Genomic DNA, 19,182 nt, shown 5'->3' with positions numbered 1-19,182 from the left:
GTCATTTCTATGTAGATAACTCCCAAATCTGTATCTCAGTCTCCATTCTCTCTCTCCATGTCAACAAAATGTCTAAAACTGAGATTTCATGTACTCCTGAAAACTAGTTCCTTCTCTTATATTTACCCCAAGATGCTAACCTTGTTGAAAAAAAAGCCATAAAATTGTGCAAATTCATGTCAACTCAAATATTTACTACCTGCCTTCTTTAAAGATCTCAAATCTGTTCATGTGTTTATTATTTCCTTTATGACTTCTTAAATTTGTTTCTGTTCTTTTCTAACCCTTTCTTCTCACTTAAAAACTCAGCACTTTCCAACGTTTCACATTCCTGCTTTCCTTTAATACTCAGAAGATAGCTCGTATTTATTAGAAGACTTTCAATTCCTGAGCCCCATTGACCTTTCAGTCCCATTTGACCAAGTCGGTAATTGTTTTTTCTCTAAAATCTCTTCCTCATTATCTTCCATTATTCTATATTCTCTGGGTTTCATTTTTCTACTCTGAACACTCATCTGCTTTCGTTACACTTTCTTAATTATTATTCCATCCCCTAGGTATATCTAGCCATTCTTTAATGTTATATATGCAGCTCCTATCTCTTTATATTTCCTTTTTCTCTTAGGATTCTTACTACAGATGACTCTGGAAATATGTAACTAGCTTCCACCTCTTTTTCAGAAGTCCACATCCACTTTCTCATTTTCATCGGAATAACTTCAGTTAAGTACCTCACAAATACATCGGTCAGCTACATCCAAAACCAATATTCTCTTCCCACCACTTCTTTTCTTCTTTTTCTTGACTTCTATCAAACAGGTGTTATTTCTGGAAATGGCATGACCATTATCAAACATTAGAAGTCTAGAAATGATATTTGATTCTACTTTTATCATCAGACCACACAATTAGTTATCAAGATTTGTAAATGTTCTTTTTTTTTTTTTAATCCAGCAATTATTTATTATGTGTCAGACAACATGTTAGGTCCTTAGAATTCTGGATGCATAGGTAATGGTTTCCACACAGGAGCAATTTATATTCTAGTCAGGATGGCTTATGTGAAAACCAGACAGAATGATTGAAGCCTGCTTTCAATGACAGACTAAATAATTAGGATTAACTTACTTCTGAGGAAACAAAACAATGCTGGAGATGTGTGTGGACATGCATGTGTGTGTGTGTTTAAATTTGTTTTTAATTTGTTTGAGAACATCAGAGACCTATTGAAGTAGTTAAGAATTATAGGACAAAAATCAAAGAGGAAATGGGATTTCAAGAGAAGTAAGCCCAGCCTTTACGGCTGAACTTTCCCCAGAGGCATCTGTCAGTTCTGGAATAGACAACTGTCCACCCATCAGCAGAGAGGGTGAGCACAGCTTTCAACAGAAAGACAGTTCTAGTGAAACAAAAGTTAGAGTTCATGGTCTGGTGAGGACTCAGGAGCAAGCCAAGTAAACCACTCATACTTTGAGTTAGGTCCCTAAAGATTCATACAGTAAGAATAAGAGTGAACTAGAATAGTCCTGAAATGACTAAAGCCCCATTTTGAATTATCTCAAGCTGTGATTAAAGTATTTCAAATCGCTTCTGCTAGCTGCCTACAGGAAATAAATTGCCTCTGGAAAAAATAATGTAAATCTAAGCCTCAAATTATCACTAACGTCATATATATATATGTGTGTGTGTGTGTGTGTGTGTGTGTGTGTGTGTGTGTTATAGTACCTTACAAAACCAGTCCAAAATAACCAGGTATGTTTATCTCATGATTATCACATAACCAGGTATGTGATGAAACAAGACAACATGACCAAAATCCAAGATAAACTACAGTCAACAGAAATATACCTTTATGAAAGCCAGAGAATGACTTAAAATAATTATACTTGAGAGAGTTCAACTCTGGAAATATTGAATAGATGTACTTTTCTCTATTTTTCCTGCTAAGTACAACTAAATCCCCTGAACGTTATATATAAAATGAATACAAAAAGACAAAAGGTAAAGAGAATAGAGCAGACTGGCTACGGGTTTCCAGACCAAAGGAACAACACAGTATGAGTCCCCCAGGTTTTCTTTTTGTTTCATATAGCCCAGGATTGGAGTTGAAAAAGGTGGTAATCCAGAACCACCAATAGGCACAGAAAAAAAAGAAATTTCAGATGAAAACTGAAAGACGAGGAAGCGGGCAGGCCTAGAAAAACTTTTGTGCATAACTGCCATACTGTAGCAAAACAAAACAAAACAGAAATACCTGTGACTCTACTCTCACCTATGCCAACAAAGGCCAAGTAAAGAGCCTACACTTTCATCCTTGCCAGGCTGTAATGAAACTCCCTTATAACCCCTTTGTGGAGTGGTATTAGATAAGGCTGAGTGGGAAACTAGGACTTTTATCCAACAGTTAACACAATACCACTACCACAGTGTCATAGAGACCATGTGAGAGGCCTGTACTTCCTACCCACCCAGCCATAATATGACACCCCTCATTTTCCCCACTAGGGTGGTTGGTATCAAGGAAGGCCTAGTAGAGAGTCAGGACTTTCACCATCACTCAGCAGTAACAAGGTAACCCCTATCATGGTGTCAGTGGAGATCACATGGGAATATGGAAGTCCCAGCAATAACACAGACCTTTAATAATCAATAGAAGCTGACTTACCTTTACACAAAAACCTGTACAGAAATGTTTATAGCAACTTTATTCCTGGTCACCCAAACTGAAAACTACCCAGATGTCCTTCAGTGAGTGAGTATTTAAGCAAACTGTAATAATCCATACCATGAAATACTAAGCAATAAAACAAAAAGTATTGTGGATACACACAACAACCTGAGTGAATCTCCAGAGAATTATACTGAATGAATTGAAGTCAATCCCAAAGGTTATATACTGTGTGATTCTATTTATATACATTCTTGAAATGACAGAAGTATAGAATGGCAAGATATTAGTGGTTGCTGAGGTAGGAATTGAGGGTGGAGTAGGCAGGAAGTGTATATGGCTGTAAAACAGCAACATGAGTGATCCTTGTGGTGATGGAAGTGTTCTGTGTCTTGGCTGCATCCACATCAGTATCCTGAATATTACCGTCATAAGACATTGTAGAAATCCAGATGAAGAGTACACCAATCCTTATTCTTTCCTACAACTGCATGTGATTTTATAATTATCTTAAAATTAAAAGTTTAAAGAACTATGCTCAATATGCACATTGAAATAAAATATGCATTTTACTTATTTTAAGAGAACCAAAACCTTAAAAAACCTAAATGAAAATTCTAGAACTGAACAATAAAATGACTGAAATCAAGAAATCTATGGATAGTCTTAACAGAACTTTAGACACAGCTGAAAAAATAATTAATGAACTGAAAGCAGGTCAGAACAAAATATCTACAATGAAGCATCAAAAAAGAAAAAGTTAGAGAATAGAAAACAAAGACTAACAGCTATACGGAATACAGGGAATAGGTTTCACGTACATGTTAACTGCTGTCTGAGAAGAAGATGAGACAGTGAATGGGGCAATAGCAATAGTAAGAATTTTTCAATCCTGATAAAAAGATATCAATCTTAAGATTTGGGAAGTACACAAATCTTATGGTGAAGTAAAAAGAAAACAAGTTCTAGACACATAAGAGTAAAATTGCAGAAAATAAAGACAAAGGGAAAATTCTTAAAGCAGCCAGAGGTGAGAGGAATGAAGGAGGGAAGCAGAATACCCTCAAAGGAACTAAATTAGTCTACCAACTGAATTCTTAGCATAAACAATGGAAGCCAGAAGTCAGTGATATCTTCAAAGTGCTGAAAGAGACTATCCTACAGCCTACACAGCCTATTAGAAAATACACTGTTAGAGGAGACAAAAAAAAAAAAGAGAGAGAGAAAGAAAAGAATGAAATATGTGTAGAAAATAACCTCAAAAGAGTACATTTAAGTCATGGCATTAGTCCATTTCTATGCGGCTATAAAGGACTCACTAAGGCTGAGTAATTTATAAAGAGAAGAGGTTTATTTGGCTCACAGTTGTGCAGACTATACAAGAAGAATGGTCCCAACATCTCCTTGGCTTATGGAGAGGGCCTCAGCTGCTTTCATTCATGACAGAAGGCAAAGTGTAGACAGCATATGCAGAAACCACATGGCAAGAGAAGAAGCAAAAGAGAGGCAAGGTGCCAAGGCTCTTTTTAACAACCAGGTCTTGTGGAATCTAATAGACCAAGAACTCGCTGACTATCCCACAACCCGGGAAGGCAATAATTTATTCATGAAAGATCTGCCCCTATGACCTAAACTTTTCCCATTAGACCCCACCTCCAACATTGGGGATCAAATTTCAACATGAGGTTTGAAAGGGTCAAATATTCAGACTATAGCAGCCTTCAATAACGGAGTTGAAAAAGTGCAAAGGATAGAGAGCTTATTCAAGGAAATAATACAGAAAACTTTTTAGACTCAGAAAATGATACAAATACTTCAATGTAGGAAGGTTAAAGACTTTTGAACTCAACCCAAATAAGACTACTCTGAGACATATAATAATCAAAATCTCAAAAGTAAAAGAGGAAGGATCAAAAAAGCAGCAAGGGAAAGGCAGCTCTAATTCATCTGACAACAGACTTCTCAGTGGAAAATTCAGGACAGGAGAAAGTGGGAGGACATTCAAAGTGCCAAAGAAACTGTCAGCCGATAATATGGTGGCCAGCAAAGCTATCTTTCAAATATGAAGGGAGATATTTTCCCAGATAAAAGAAGCTGAAGAAATTTATTACCACCAGAGGTGTCTTACAAGACGTGCTAAAGGGAGTTCTTCAATCTGAAAGAAAAGGATGCTAACATGCAACAACAAAATCAGCTGAAGGTATAAAACTCATTGGTAAAAGTAAGTACACAGACAAAAATTCAGAAGACTCAGTACTGTAAATGTGGTATGCATGCAGTTCATATCCCTGGTATAAAGACAAAAATACATATATCAAAAATAATAATCATAACATTTGTTATGATTATTAATCTCTTTGTTAAGAGAGAGGCATAAGAAAGTAAACAGACATCAAAAAGTCAAAATGTGGGGGTGATGGAGTTAAAGTGTAGAGGTTTTTTAAACTTTTTTATAGTAACAAAATGGCAGTAGTAGTTCCTTACCTATCAATAGCATTGAAAGTAAATTGATAAAATTATTAAAAGATATAGAGTAGCTAAATGGATCAAAAAAACAAGACCCAACTATTATTATATGCTACCTACAGGAAGCTCACTGCACCTGTAAAGACAACACACATAGACCAAAAGTACAGAGATGAAAGAAAGATACTCCATTCAAATGGAAATGAAAGAAGAACAGGTATTTCTATACAGTTACCCTTGAGCAACACAGATTTTAATATACCAGACTCTATAGAATTCAGCAAAAGAAATATTAAGAGCAAAGTATATAACACCTACATCAAGAAAAGTAGAAAAACTTGAGATAAACGACCTAGTAGTATACCTCCAGGAATTAGAAAAGCAAAACCCAAGTGCAGGTCCACTTATATGCACTTTTTTTAATAAGTACATTGGAAAATATATTTGAGACTTGTGACAATTGAATAAACTTGCACACAAACCAAGTAACCTAAAAATATCGAAAAATAAAGAAAATGAGGTCTATCTTGAATGAATAAAATATATGCATATTGTTTATAATTTACTACCATACAATATATACAACTCTATTATAAAAGTCAGAATGTATATAAAAACTTATGCACACAAACACAGACCATATGTGGCACTATTCACAGTCAAGAGAAATGTAAACTAATGTAAATATGAAATATTAAATCATAACCACATTAAATTAGCTATAGTATATAGTGTAATAATTTTATAGCCACCTCTTATTGGCATTGTAGTGAGCTCAAGTGTTGCGAGTATTCGTTTAAAACACTGGGTGTTGCAGATCTCTGTGTGATCAGTTTGTTTCTCCAATGGATTGTGTATCACAGTAAAAAGTGATCTCTCACAGTTCTTGTCTATTTTTCATTGTCTTAAGGGCAGTACCATAAACCTTTAATAACAACACCATGATATCCATATTAAGTGCTACTAGTGATCCTGGAAGTGCTCCCAATATGCAGAGAAAAGTCATGACATTACAAGAAAAAGTTGAATTGCTTGATATGTACCATAGATTGAGGTCTGCAGCTGTGGTTGCCCACTATTTCAAGATAAATGAATCCAGCATAACGACTACTGTAAAAAGAGAAAAAGAAATTCCTGACACCTTTGCTGCAGCTATAACAGCTTGTGCAAAAAACTTGTACTTTCTGTAAAATACAAATATGTTTTAATTGACTATGATATCGGTAAAGCTTCTGGTCAAAAGTAGGCTAGTAGTAGTTAAGCTTTGGAGTAGTCAACAGTTACATGCAAATTTTTTACTGCACAGGGTGTTGGCACCCATAATCCCTGTGGTGTTCAAGGGTCAACTGTACTTGCATCACATAAAATAGACTTCAAGTCAAAAGAAACAAAGAGGGTCAGTATATAATGATAATCAGATAAGTTCAGCAGGATATAACAATTGTAAATATATATGCACTCAGCACCAGAGCATGAAAGTATATAAAGCAAATATTAATAGATCTAAAGGGAGAGATAGATTGCAGTACAGTAATAGTGGGGGACTTGAACACCCCAATTTTTGTAATATACCGATTAACCAGACAGAAATGTAACAAAGAAACTTTGTATTAAACTACACTGTAGAATAACTGTACCTAACTGACATTTACAGGCCATTTCATCCAATTGCTGCAGCATATATATTCTTTTCATCAGCACATGGATCATTACCCAGGATCATATGTTAGCCATAAAACAAGTCTCAACCAATTCAAAAAAGTAGAAATCATATGAAGTATCATTTCTGACTGCAGTGGAATAAACCTAGAAATCAATAACGAGAACCTTTGGAAACTGTACAAATACATGGAAATTAAACAACATGACCCTGAATGACCAGTGAGTCAATTAAGAAATTAAAAAGGACATTTTAATTTTTTTTTTTTTTTTTTGAGACAGAGTCTCCCTCTGTCACCCAGACTGGAGTACAGTGGCACAGTCTCAACTCACTGCAACCTCCTCTTCCCGGGTTCAAGCTATTCTCCTGCCTCAGCCTTCCCGGTAACTGGGATTACAGGTGTACGCCACCACGCCCAGCTAATGTTTGTATTTTTAGTAGAGATGGGGTTTCACTATGTTGGCCAGGCTGGTCTCGAACTCCTGACCTCAGGTGATCTGCCTGCCTTGGCCTCCCAAAGTGCTGGGATTACAGGCATGAGCCACCATGCCTGGTCTTAAAATTTCTTGAAACAAATGAAAATGAAGACAACATACCAGACTGTTTAGGATTCAGCAAAAGAAATATTAAGAGCAGAGTATATAGCAATAAACACCTACATCAAAAAAGTAGAAAAACTTGAAATAAATGACCTAATAGTATACCTCAAGGAACTAGAAAAGCAAAACCAAATCCAAAATTCTAAAGAAAGAAATAATAAAGATCAGAGCATAAATAAATAAAATTGAGACTGAAAGAAACCCATGGAAGATCAATGAAATGAAAACAAGTTAGCATTATCTAATAAAATGGAAAATATATATACATGTCTCAGCAGTTTTACACCTAAGTATATATATTAGACAGAATCTTATATGTATGCTTCTGGAAACTTTTACAAGAATGATCAATAGCAGCAATATTTATAAGAGCAAGAATCCAGAAAGAAAAAGCTCATTAATAGAAGAATGGATAAATTGTTTTATATTCATGTATATAGAAGTATTTTATATATCACAATGAAAATGTATGAATTACAACTAGATGCATCAGTGTGGTTGAATCTTGTGAATATAATTTTAACTGAAATCTCAGAAAAACGCCTGTAAAATGGTTCCACTTACATAATTCATAAAAGAGCAAAACTGAATAATTTAGGAGTATAAATATGTGGTAAACAAGCAAAAACAACATAAGTATGGTAAACACAAGATTCATTATCATAGTTTCCTGTGGGAGTTGGAGGGAACAGTGGATTATTAGGCAGAGTGATAAGGTAGGGAAGATGAGAAGTACATATAGAAATCAAAGTATTTAATGCTAGTAATGTATTTCTCAAGTTTGGTGTTGGGTGCAAGAGTTTGTTTTATTTACATTCTTTATGCCTTACAGATATTTTGTAAATACTTACTGCTTTTGTTTAGTATCACTAAAATATTAATCTTTTATCAGGCTATACCCCACAGTCAGTTGAGCCACATATTATACTCCCAGTATCTAGTATAGGCACCTCATTATAATAAGAAAAATTTAAATAAGTGGTTAAAAGCTTGTCTAAAGTCATATAGCCTGAAAGAACCAGGATTAGGACCAAATTCATAGTCCAGAAAGGTTTTCACGATCCCATTCTTACTTTCAATGGTAAATTCTCTTTGAGATATTTTTAATATGAGTTGATTTGCAAGGCTCTTTGTATTAGCATTGTAAATCAAGGTTAACTTAATTGGAATTACTGGTCAGCAATAGTAATAAAGACAGAAAATAAGGTCACTTAATTACTTCTTTTGCATTTTGTTTATTTTTCTTGCTAGCTAAAAATAAATCATCTTCCAGTAATAATACTGTTTTAGAGTAATTGAAACATTATCCTGAAAGTTCTTTAAGTGTAATTGTTTATATACCCTAAGGTTAGAAGTAAACATTTTTCAGGGATTTAAGGATAATATTTTAACTTTATTATTTATAATTGTGATTTAGCTCATTTATGTTAAAACTCAATAATTTATAGGAATTTATTTATAATTAGTTCTTATCTATAATAGAAACTTTCTAAGGGTAATAAAATGCCAAGGAAGGAATTTCACGGATTAAAAATCTCTTTTAAAACACTTGGAAAGAAAACAGGGACAGTCCCAATAATTACACTTTTTTCACTTTATCATTCTCTTGCATAATAAGAAATGTATACAGCTATACAAAAAATCTATAGTATTTTGCTACCTATAATTATGTTACTTAATTTAATTTTAATTGTGATTTTGCTATAATCAAATAGGAAAGTGAAAACTCAGATCTTAAAAACTGTCTCACAAAATTAAAGATAGTAATTTAATCTATAATGTCTGGTTCAGCTGAAACTAGAAGGTATCTTTTAAACTGAAAAATAACTTGAAGATTTTTTGGAGCTCCCTTAAATGATAGCTATTTACAGCAAAATTTTATATTGTTGATCTTTTAAGTCTTTCAATATGTATTAGCATACAAAAGGCACAAAATAATAATAATGTTACAATAATTTCTTAAATATTTTGTGATTATGGAGAAACTGAATTTTGGTACAATCTGTCCTGCATGTGTTTGTTTTTTTATTTAGTATACCTCTGCTTCACCTTTCTCTAAAATCTCCCACAAAAATGTTGCTTCCTTGGAAAGTGTTACAAGTAAACCATGTTCTTACAATTGCATTTTTGGAGAAGCATGTGGGTGTTGTTGGATTCACTTGAGTAGAATTTTAATTAGATCCAGTGCATTCACTTTTATTAAAAGAAAGTACTGATTCCTTTTTAGCATGCTGACCATGCTTTATTCTGACAGAGGGGCCCTTTTTAATCTGTTCTTAACTTCTCATCATTTATCTTTCCCAAATAGTCATGCCACTTTTCTAACTTTCAAATCTTTGCTAATAATTCTTTATGCCCAAACCTAAACTATTATTGTGGCATTCAAGGCCATTTCAAATCTGTTATTAATTTTCATTCCAGCCTAATCCATCATCACATTCTTCCTGTGCACCGTGAGCAGCTGTCCATGCACACTGTCCTGGCACGCCAGATTATTCATCATTTCCCATGCCATTATTTTTACACTTTGTAGGTTTTCTTGGAGTTGTTCTCTCTACCTGGAATATTCTCCCCCCTATTTCTGCCATCCTTTCATTCCAGGACCTCTGGAAGGTGAAATTCTGTTTTTTTTTTTTTTAAATCCAGTTCAGAAGACATCTCTGTGATAGCTTTCTTTTCTCCTTTTCTTCTTTTTCTGTTCTATAATACTTAAGCTGTGATTCACTGTTCTTACTGAACCTGAATAATACAATTAATTGTATTTCTACTCCTCTACTACCTTCTGAGCTCTTTGATGACCAGTTTTCAGTTTTAGTAAATGAAATGGTGTATCACACTGGTTAAGAGCACAAATGCTAAAAATCCTCTTTGTACCCAATTTTCCCCTCTAACCACACTGTCCTATGTTGGTTCTTTCCTTTAAAGCAAAATTCCTTGAAAGTGCTGACAATTTCTTTCCCATTTCCCTTAAACATATTTCAGTAAGATTTTATTTCCATCACTCCAGCAAATCACCCTTTTCTGGAACATGAATGACCCTGTGTTGTTAAATTGCATGATCCATTCTCAGTCTTCTCCTTACTTTGCCTGCCTTTAGTATTGCACCCAATTTTCCACTCTTTATTGAAACACTCCTTTCTCTCATATGCTAGGGAAAGACTCACAATATACTCACCTTTTTCTCTTGTTCTGTTTTTAGTTTTCTTGCTGATTTCTCATTTTCAAACCTCTAATTGTTGAGGTGGCTTTTTTTTTTTTCTTTATATACCTACTACATACGTGATTTCATCCCATCTGGTGGCTCTAAGTATCATCTATACTGATGAATCCCAAATTCACCTGTTAATGACAATCATGTTCTCCCAGGTACTCAGACCAGAAATCGTTAAGGCATCCTTGACTCTTCTCTCTCACTGCCTAGGTTCAATCCTTCAGCAGCTTTATAACCTCTCCCTTCAGAATATGTCTAATTTTTTTTTTTTATCACTTTTCACCATCCTCAGGACCATCACTCTGATCCAAGCCACCATCATCTTTCACCCAGATTGTTGTAATAACTTCCTAGTTGGTCTCCCTCTTCTACTTTTGCTCACTATAGCCTATTCTCTACACAATAACTAGAGTGATCCCATTGATATTTTTAAGTGGGCTCCTACTCAAAATCTTCCAGTGGCTTCTGTTTACCTCAAAAGTAAAGCTAATGTTTTTCCTGTGACCTGCAAAGCCTTATGTCATCTGGTTCCTCATTTTTTCTCTGACCTCATTTCTACTCTTCTTCCCTTTGTTCATGTCTGTGCCAGATACACTAATTTCTTTAATGTTCCTTGAAAATAACAGAAACACTTCCGTACTCAGGGCCTTTGATTATGCCGCATTCTCTGCCTGAAACTTTTCATCAGCTCTTCCTACTATCTAATATATTAATAGTACATGTTTTATTTATTTGTGTTGTTGATCATCTCCCATCTCAAATCATTTTTTGTTTCCTTTCGTTCACTTCAAGTAATAGAACCAAAGAACCCAACTCCAGAGTATTTTAGAAAAACTTTTGAAAGAGGATAAATCAGATTTTGATTATTCTATAACTGTTCTCCAGATTGTTTTCCTAAAGTGCAATGATTCTGTGAAAATATGTAGGAAGAAAAGAATTTCTTAAAAGCGAATGCTTCATGCAGTATCCTCCTCTTAAAGACTTAAGTGCATATTTATATTTTAAAGACTCCTAATAGTTTGGTGAGAGACAGCAGCGTGTCACTATTAAGAACCTAAGCACAGGACCTCTACTGCCTGGTTTCTAATCCCAGTATCCCCACTGTATCATAGCAGTATGGTCTTTGGCATATTATTTTGTATCTTTTTGCCTAAGTTTTCCCATCTGTAAATTGGGGTTAATAACAGTACCTACCTCAAAAGGGTGTTTTGAAAATGAAGTTAAAATCTATAAAGTACTTACAACAATGCCTGGAACATACTGAGTGATACTTTATTATTATTAAAAGAAATCTCTTTAATTCTGTTGAAACCTATGCTTACTTGTTCATACAATCTTTCTTCTCCCAATTATATATAGACACTTAATTAAACACTGTTTTGTGGAGCCCACTCTGAAAAACACAGGAAAATCATGAAAATAATTTTTCTGATTTCTAGGGTCTCATTTGGGATTTAAGTGATTATTTGCCTATCAACTCCAAAGGAAATGACAATAACAAAATAAATATTTTGTCATAATTTTCTTTAATATCACAAATATCGATATGGAACTATAAAATATTTTGGAGAATTCCTCTGAAATATTAGTATGTTTAAATGTTAATATTTTCTTTTAACTACAATAAACAGTTTATCTTAGGAACACAGCGTGACATCTTTTCTGTTTGGTGAATGATTTTTGCTCTTTTATTCTTTTCTATCATGTCTGTTTAATGACAGAAGTTTCTGTGCGCATAAGGCTCTATGTGTTCCAAAAAAATTTCTTCTAGGCTGAGCTGTTGTTACATTAATACTTCTACATGCAGGCAACATAAACAAATTATAAGTTTTTATTTTAAATTATTAAATATGAAGAGTAAAACTTCATTGGACCATAATGCCAAATGTGATACTCTCAAGAAACTGTAAAGATTTTTGTGAATTTTCTTTTATAGCATGCCGTCTTATAAATAAGACTGCCACTACTGAAAAATATAAGACACCCCATATTCCTTTTGTGAATAATCCTATTCTGCCCTTTTATTTTCCATTTAAAGATTCTTTGGCCTACCTCTTTTTCTTCTGTTGCTTAACTAATACAATTGCAGTATTTAGCCAGGTGCAGTGGCTCACACCTATAGTCTCAGCTACTCAGAAAGCTGAAGCAGGAAAATTGCTTGAGCCAAGGAGTTCGTGGCTACAGTGAGCTATGATCATTCCACTGCATGCCTGCCTGGCCAACAGAGCAAGACCCTATTTCTTTTCTTTTTTTTTTTTTTTTCTGAGACAGAGTCTCGCTCTGTCGCCCAGGCTGGAGTGCAATGGCCCAATCTCAGCTCACTGCAAGCTCCGCCTCCCAGGTTCCGGCCGTTCTCCTGCCTCAGCCTCCCAAGTAGCTGGGACTACAGGCGCCCGCCACCTCGCCCGGCTAGATTTTTGTATTTTTTAGTACAGACGGGGTTTCACTGTGTTAGCCAGGATGGTCTCGATCTCCTGACCTCGTGATCCGCCCGTCTCGGCCTCCCAAAGTGCTGGGATTACAGGCTTGAGCCACCGCGCCCGGCCGCAAGACCCTATTTCTAAATTAAATGAATGAATAAATAATTTTTAATCACAGTATTTATCCTTGAAACTGTAGATCCTTCTGAACTCTAATGAAGGAAATATTTCCCTTTCCTTGTACCTACAAAAGAGCAGATTACATTCCATATCATAAACTCACTTTGCAGATATTATTTTTAAGATCACTTTATGAAACACCAAGACTTGTAGAAATTGGTCTCATATCATGCAAAAGTAACCTTTAACTTCCAAAAGTTCCGAAGTCTGATTCATTATACTTAATAGAGGTAATAATACTATACCTGACATTTCTGTTTTCTGAAAAATATCCTTTTTTACTTGAGCCATGCACTGTATATTGAATATTTTATTTTATCCTCAGTATTATGAGATAGATTTAACAACACCATTCTACTGATGATCAAGAAGAGGCAAAGAGATTGTTTAATAAAGTGGTAGAATGAGGATTCAAGCTTGTTTCAGTCTTTAGTTCAAAACCTGTACCAACCACTACACTATCATGCATATACAACATTTAAATAAATGTTTTTAAAATGAATGAATAAGCAACCTAATTAACATGTATAACATTTGGAAATCATAAACATACTTCTGACTGGTCCTAACTGCTGATGAGTTTGGGCAATAAGTCTAACAGTAAATGACTTGGGAAGAACACATCTCTTCCTATGAAGTCTATTCTCTCATATAATTTTTTAATTGTTAGAATTATTTAGTATCCCATAGTTGCACTAAAACACTAAAATTCTGTTTCTTTGATTATAGCAGGAGGGTCTGCATAGATTTTCTGTAAGAATATATACACACACTTTGGTGTGGTGTCATGGAATCTGTTTTGCTATTTACCTGTAACAGACGTGGCCATTCCTCATCTGCGGTTTAACAGTATTGAGTATGAATCCGATTCAAGTAGTATGCTGGAGATAATATTGACTAATAGTTAATATCCCAGATTATGAAGTCAGATGTTGGAAAGTTTAACCTCTGTCTACTTTAAAATCTTTAAAATGGTGACAATAATGGGACCTACCACATGGGATTGTTGTACTGATTGAGTAAATGCAGCAAAGGACATAAGAATTACTGGTACATAGTAAACAAAATGAATACTAACTGTTATTTGTATTGTTTACTTTGCACTTTTTCTTACGAATTTCTTCAGTAACTCTCTATTTTAAATTACACTTATTTGTATAACTAAGCCTACCTATATGCTTATCTATTATACTTGAATATAATAGATAGACCTATTTATTATATTAATGAATTTTTCTCTTATTGTGTAACTAGATGTATTTGTTTCCACTAACTGAGAGATTATTTAATTCATTTATGGAGATCCTGCTGTGTGAGATACTATGCTAGGTTCTGGGGATATTGTCATGAGCAAGACAGCTATATTCCAGCTGATTAGAGTAGTAGTCTCAAACATACTTTTACGCTTCACACGTCTGTCAAGAAACATTTCTGAGCATGCATGCAAAAATGAATATTTATTTATAAGTGGTATACATGTCTCTCCACTAGCATAATGTATAGATTTTACAGTAAACTCAGAAATTGAATTTTAAAAGAGACAAAATAGAAATAAAAAATCTAATATTCTCTTTCCCTTTCGATGTGTTCACCCCCTTTGGAGAATTCAGTGGCTTAAAATATCAAGGGGGAGACGAACAGAGAAACAAGAGAGAGTATGTGAAGGAAAAGTTCTCTGTGTTAGGAGCCCAACTTCTGGAGAGCCAGAAAAGGCTTAACTAAGGCAGCAATATTTGAGATAGGATCTGAAAGGAGGAGTTTGGTGTTTTCAAAGCAAAGGGATTGAGAGTTTAGTGTTCCAGGAATAGTGTTTGTAGCTAAAAGCATTGTGTGTTCAAGAAACTAAGAGAATGCCAGTGTTGTTGAGGAGGCAATGTCATAAAGAGATGAAGGAACATCATCACATCATCAACTTTCTAGTTCTGGTTGAGTGATTTTTTTCCTGTTATTGCTAAAAACAGGTCTGAAATAATACAGATTAACAAAGGACTTAAGGAAAAGTCTTATATAGCAAATTACTGCTTAACACACTAAAAGCAATTTTATAATAAACATACTGTGATCTTTTGCAACAGTAAAAAGTAGTGTATTTTGAAAAGGAAAACTAAAACAAGGCCAAATTAAAATTGAAAATGTTTCTCTTATTTTCAAGTAGTCTGAAGGACAACACCCAGGAAACAAATCAATACCACCTACACTTACACTATATTCTCTCTTACACTTATAATGTTAATACTTATTTGGAAACATTTTACTCAGGGTCTTTTAACTGTATAATAAAAGGAAAATCTAGACTATAATTCCAGTAATTATGAAAGCAATATTAATGAAAGTAACAACAACAGCGTACATCATGGCTCAGTTCTGAGCACTTTATATGTGTTATGAAATTTAATCCTCATAGTGACTCTATGAAGTAAATGCTATTGATATCCCATTTTAATTAACAAGAAACTCATAGATGATAGAGCCAGTCTAACTGGAAGCCACCCTCATATGTACTATTCTATGCTTTTTCTCAAGAGCTACTCCGTAAGACAGTGAAGAATGGTATAAAATTGGAGCCAGAATAACTGGCTTATGGGAAAGACTTAAGTGCTTGTCCTTTTGGGTTAAAAAAAAAAAAATCAAAGCCTAACAACTTTGTAAAGCTGAGCAGCAGGGAGTTAATATTAAATGGCATATTTTCCTGGCTACACAGTGAAATCAATTATTTTATGATATATAAGATATATGTCTATTATATGGTATCTGTTACACCTAAAATGTATAGGATCTGAGAAAGATGTGTATGTGTAGGATTCTGTATGTGTAGGATCTGAGAGTGATACAGAAACCTACAAAAATATATTTTCTGCCTTCTGGAACCTATACCTATTCAAGTGAATATTAAATCAAGGCAGTGATAAATAACAAATGAATGGAAGAATCATAGGAGCTATAGAAATTCAAAATTAGAAAGATTATTAGTCATGTTACCAAAAAGAACATGTACATTTACACTTTATCATAAAGGAATACTTCAGTTCAACCAAGCTGTAAAAGAGAGTGGGGAACTGTGTAATCCATTAAGAGGTAACAACTGCATGAGCAAATGTACCAAGGCAGAAATGTGGAAGACAGTCTGAAACAATTAGTAGACTGATACAAGGAGAAAAAACTAAATACTGGAATGTAATGGGATATGCGTTTGAGAAATGTGGTTATAGTGGGCCCTGATTGTTTAAGGAGTTTTAAATGTATCTCAGTAAATGGGAGAGGTATTGAAAGCTTTTGGAGCAGAAAAGTGACAAAATAAAAAGGCTCTTAGAAAATAACATGTCGGGGCCGGGCGCGGTGTCTCAAGCCTGTAATCCCAGCACTTTGGGAGGCCGAGACGGGCGGATCACGAGGTCAGGAGATCGAGACCATCCTGGCTAACACAGTGAAACCCCGTCTCTACTAAAAAATACAAAAAAACTAGCCGGGCGATGTGGTGTGCGCCTGAGGCAGGAGAATGGCGTGAACCCGGGAGGCGGAGCTTGCAGTGAGCTGAGATTGGGCCACTGCACTCCAGCCCGGGCGACAGAGCCAGACTCCGTCAAAAAAAAAAAAAAAAGAGAGAAAGAGAAAGAAAGAAAGAAAGAAAGGAAGGAAGGAAGAAAGAAAGGAAAGAAAATAACATGTCGGAAGAAGTGAAGAAGAGAGACTTCAGTTTTAGAAGTCTTAATTAGGAAATAGTTGAAATAAGACAAGATGTAATAAAAAGTGGAATTGAGATGTCGTCTTGAAATTGAGCTGAAGGAATATGTTTTAAACATATTTTAAAGGAGGAATTGATAGAACATTATGTCTAATTAATATTAGAGGTGTGAATATTTATATTGCCAAGAGTAAATGAGGCTTTATTCCTTGTTTTTGATAATTTGTAATTTTTTTATCCTCTTGATTTTTACATTACACCTAAATTGTAACCAAAGTTGTGAGATGTGGTACTCTAGCATTGTATTGTTTAAATTCAAAACCATCCCATGATACTTTGTTTAAATTATTAATAAGAATTTGCAGGGCATAAATGAGATCAAGTCAGATCTATCTCATTATATGGGGCTTACTCAATGGCTGGTATTGAAGAAGTTCTCTTTGCATAGCTGTTGAATTATTACCTCTACTAACAGGTGTTGTCACGAGATGTGCATTGTAATATTGAGCCAGTAAATCTCAAATGTGTTTCATAGCACAATGGAAACTTTTGAAAGACCAATAGTTCCTGTTAAAAATGAGGCTTTTTAATACTGTGTTTAAAACTTCTTTCTCGCAGCCTTCACTGCTATATGTTATAAGAATTATCAGAAGCAGATCCTGAATACTTTATAACATGTAACTTTAAAATGTCCTCAAAAGTATTACTATATTTTGACCACATTTGGATCTTGTGCTGTATCCACAGAAAATATTTTAAAATATTTCATAATTGAATTTAAAATCATCTAAAATTTACATTGGAAAAACTAAAAATTTATTCTATTTTGTTTTACAGTGATCGGCATGTTGGTAAAATGTATTCCAAATGTTCTTCATTTCTGGATTATGTCAGACGGTCTCTAAAGAAGCTTGGATTAGATGAGTCCAAGGTCAGTATATGATGACTCATTATTTTCAGAAAAGACAAAAGGACTTCTATTTTGTAATGAATTGAGAGAATACAAAATAGTTTCCCTTCTGCTTTACACTCATTTGTGAAGAGGCCCAAATTATATTGAAACCAGACCTCCATCATCTTTTTTCCAGTTTATCCTACTTGTCATTGTAGAAAGTTTACTGTCATGTATCTCCTGGAGTTTCCCTCTTTTAGTTTGAGTTTAAAATGTGTCAATTTACAAATCAAAATAGAGTTAAAAAGTAGGACAACAGTACAAGTGAGAACTAGAAGTAAAGCAAGAGAGAATGGTTTTAATTTTGAAATGCATCTATTTTTAGCTTATATATAATTACAATTAAAAATCTTAAATTAAAAAGCCTTTGAATAGGAGAATCTTGAAAAGTTGTAATATCATAGGAGGCCCAAGTTAATAATTGATAACATATTATTGAAAGCAGAAAGATAAACTTATTGACTGATAGTAATAAATATTCTACCACTGAGAAAAAAAATAGCTTTCAACATTATTCAGACAAGCTATTAACTAAAATATTAAATGAACTTGGATTACTCCAGTATTTTGAATTGACTATAAATTGAAACAAACAATAGAGTAGGTGGTCAAAGGAATGAAATAGATTTCTTGAAAATGTTACAAAGACAACAATGTTATATCAAAGCTAAAAGGTATTATTATTTATTAAATAAATTATTCATTTAATCCCCAGTTGCTTTATTACTTAAAGCAGTTGAAGTGGGACTAGTCAGTTTCCTCTCCTTTAAAATAGCTATAAGAAAGTCATAGGATTTAGGAAGGATTAAATTAGGTAATATATATGTAAAGTTCTTAACACAATGTATATAGTAAATGCTAACTATATAATACTCCTTTTCATTATTGTAATCCTTTTATATGCACTACGAGTAATAACACAATCAACATGATGTTTATAAATATTTTAATTTAGTCACGAAAATGAAGACTCTCCTAGTTTTTGCATAAATGAAGGAGAATAGATAAGGTTACACTAATTAATTTATTAGGTTATTTTTTAAAAAATGTTTTTCATTCATCTGACTGATCTTCCTTCCAATTAGTCTTACCTAGTGCAAACCTTTAGTGCATATCTCATTTCATGTCTTATATTTAATATCAAGAATACAAACCTAAGCATTATTGTCACAAATTAAGAGCTATAGTTTTACTTAATACATTTAAAATTTTATTATCATTCTTTCTGCTTTGTTTTCCCAGTTTGTCTTTAATAATAACCACAACAAATGTTTCTTAATATATTTATTAGTATATATAAGTAATAAGAAATTAATAAAAGTGAATATTTACTAAACACTTACT

At 33.9% G+C, this 19,182-nt stretch overlaps 1 protein-coding gene across 1 annotated transcript in view; it reads left to right on the top strand.

Annotated features, from left to right (window-relative positions):
• The window catches only part of METTL25 (methyltransferase like 25), a 114,522-nt gene that overhangs the window by 77,589 nt on the left and 17,751 nt on the right, over positions 1–19,182 (top strand). The window contains exon 9 of the mRNA XM_033221145.1: positions 17,724–17,817. Coding sequence (XP_033077036.1) covers positions 17,724–17,817 — 94 coding nt within the window. The remainder of the gene's footprint in view (positions 1–17,723; positions 17,818–19,182) is intronic.

Source organism: Trachypithecus francoisi, unplaced genomic scaffold, assembly GCF_009764315.1.
Source record: "Trachypithecus francoisi isolate TF-2019V2 unplaced genomic scaffold, Tfra_2.0 Lachesis_group11, whole genome shotgun sequence".
Classification (NCBI taxonomy): domain Eukaryota; kingdom Metazoa; phylum Chordata; class Mammalia; order Primates; family Cercopithecidae; genus Trachypithecus; species Trachypithecus francoisi.
The sequence above is the reverse complement of the archived record's forward strand: the minus strand, read 5'-3'. Positions and strand labels throughout refer to the sequence as shown.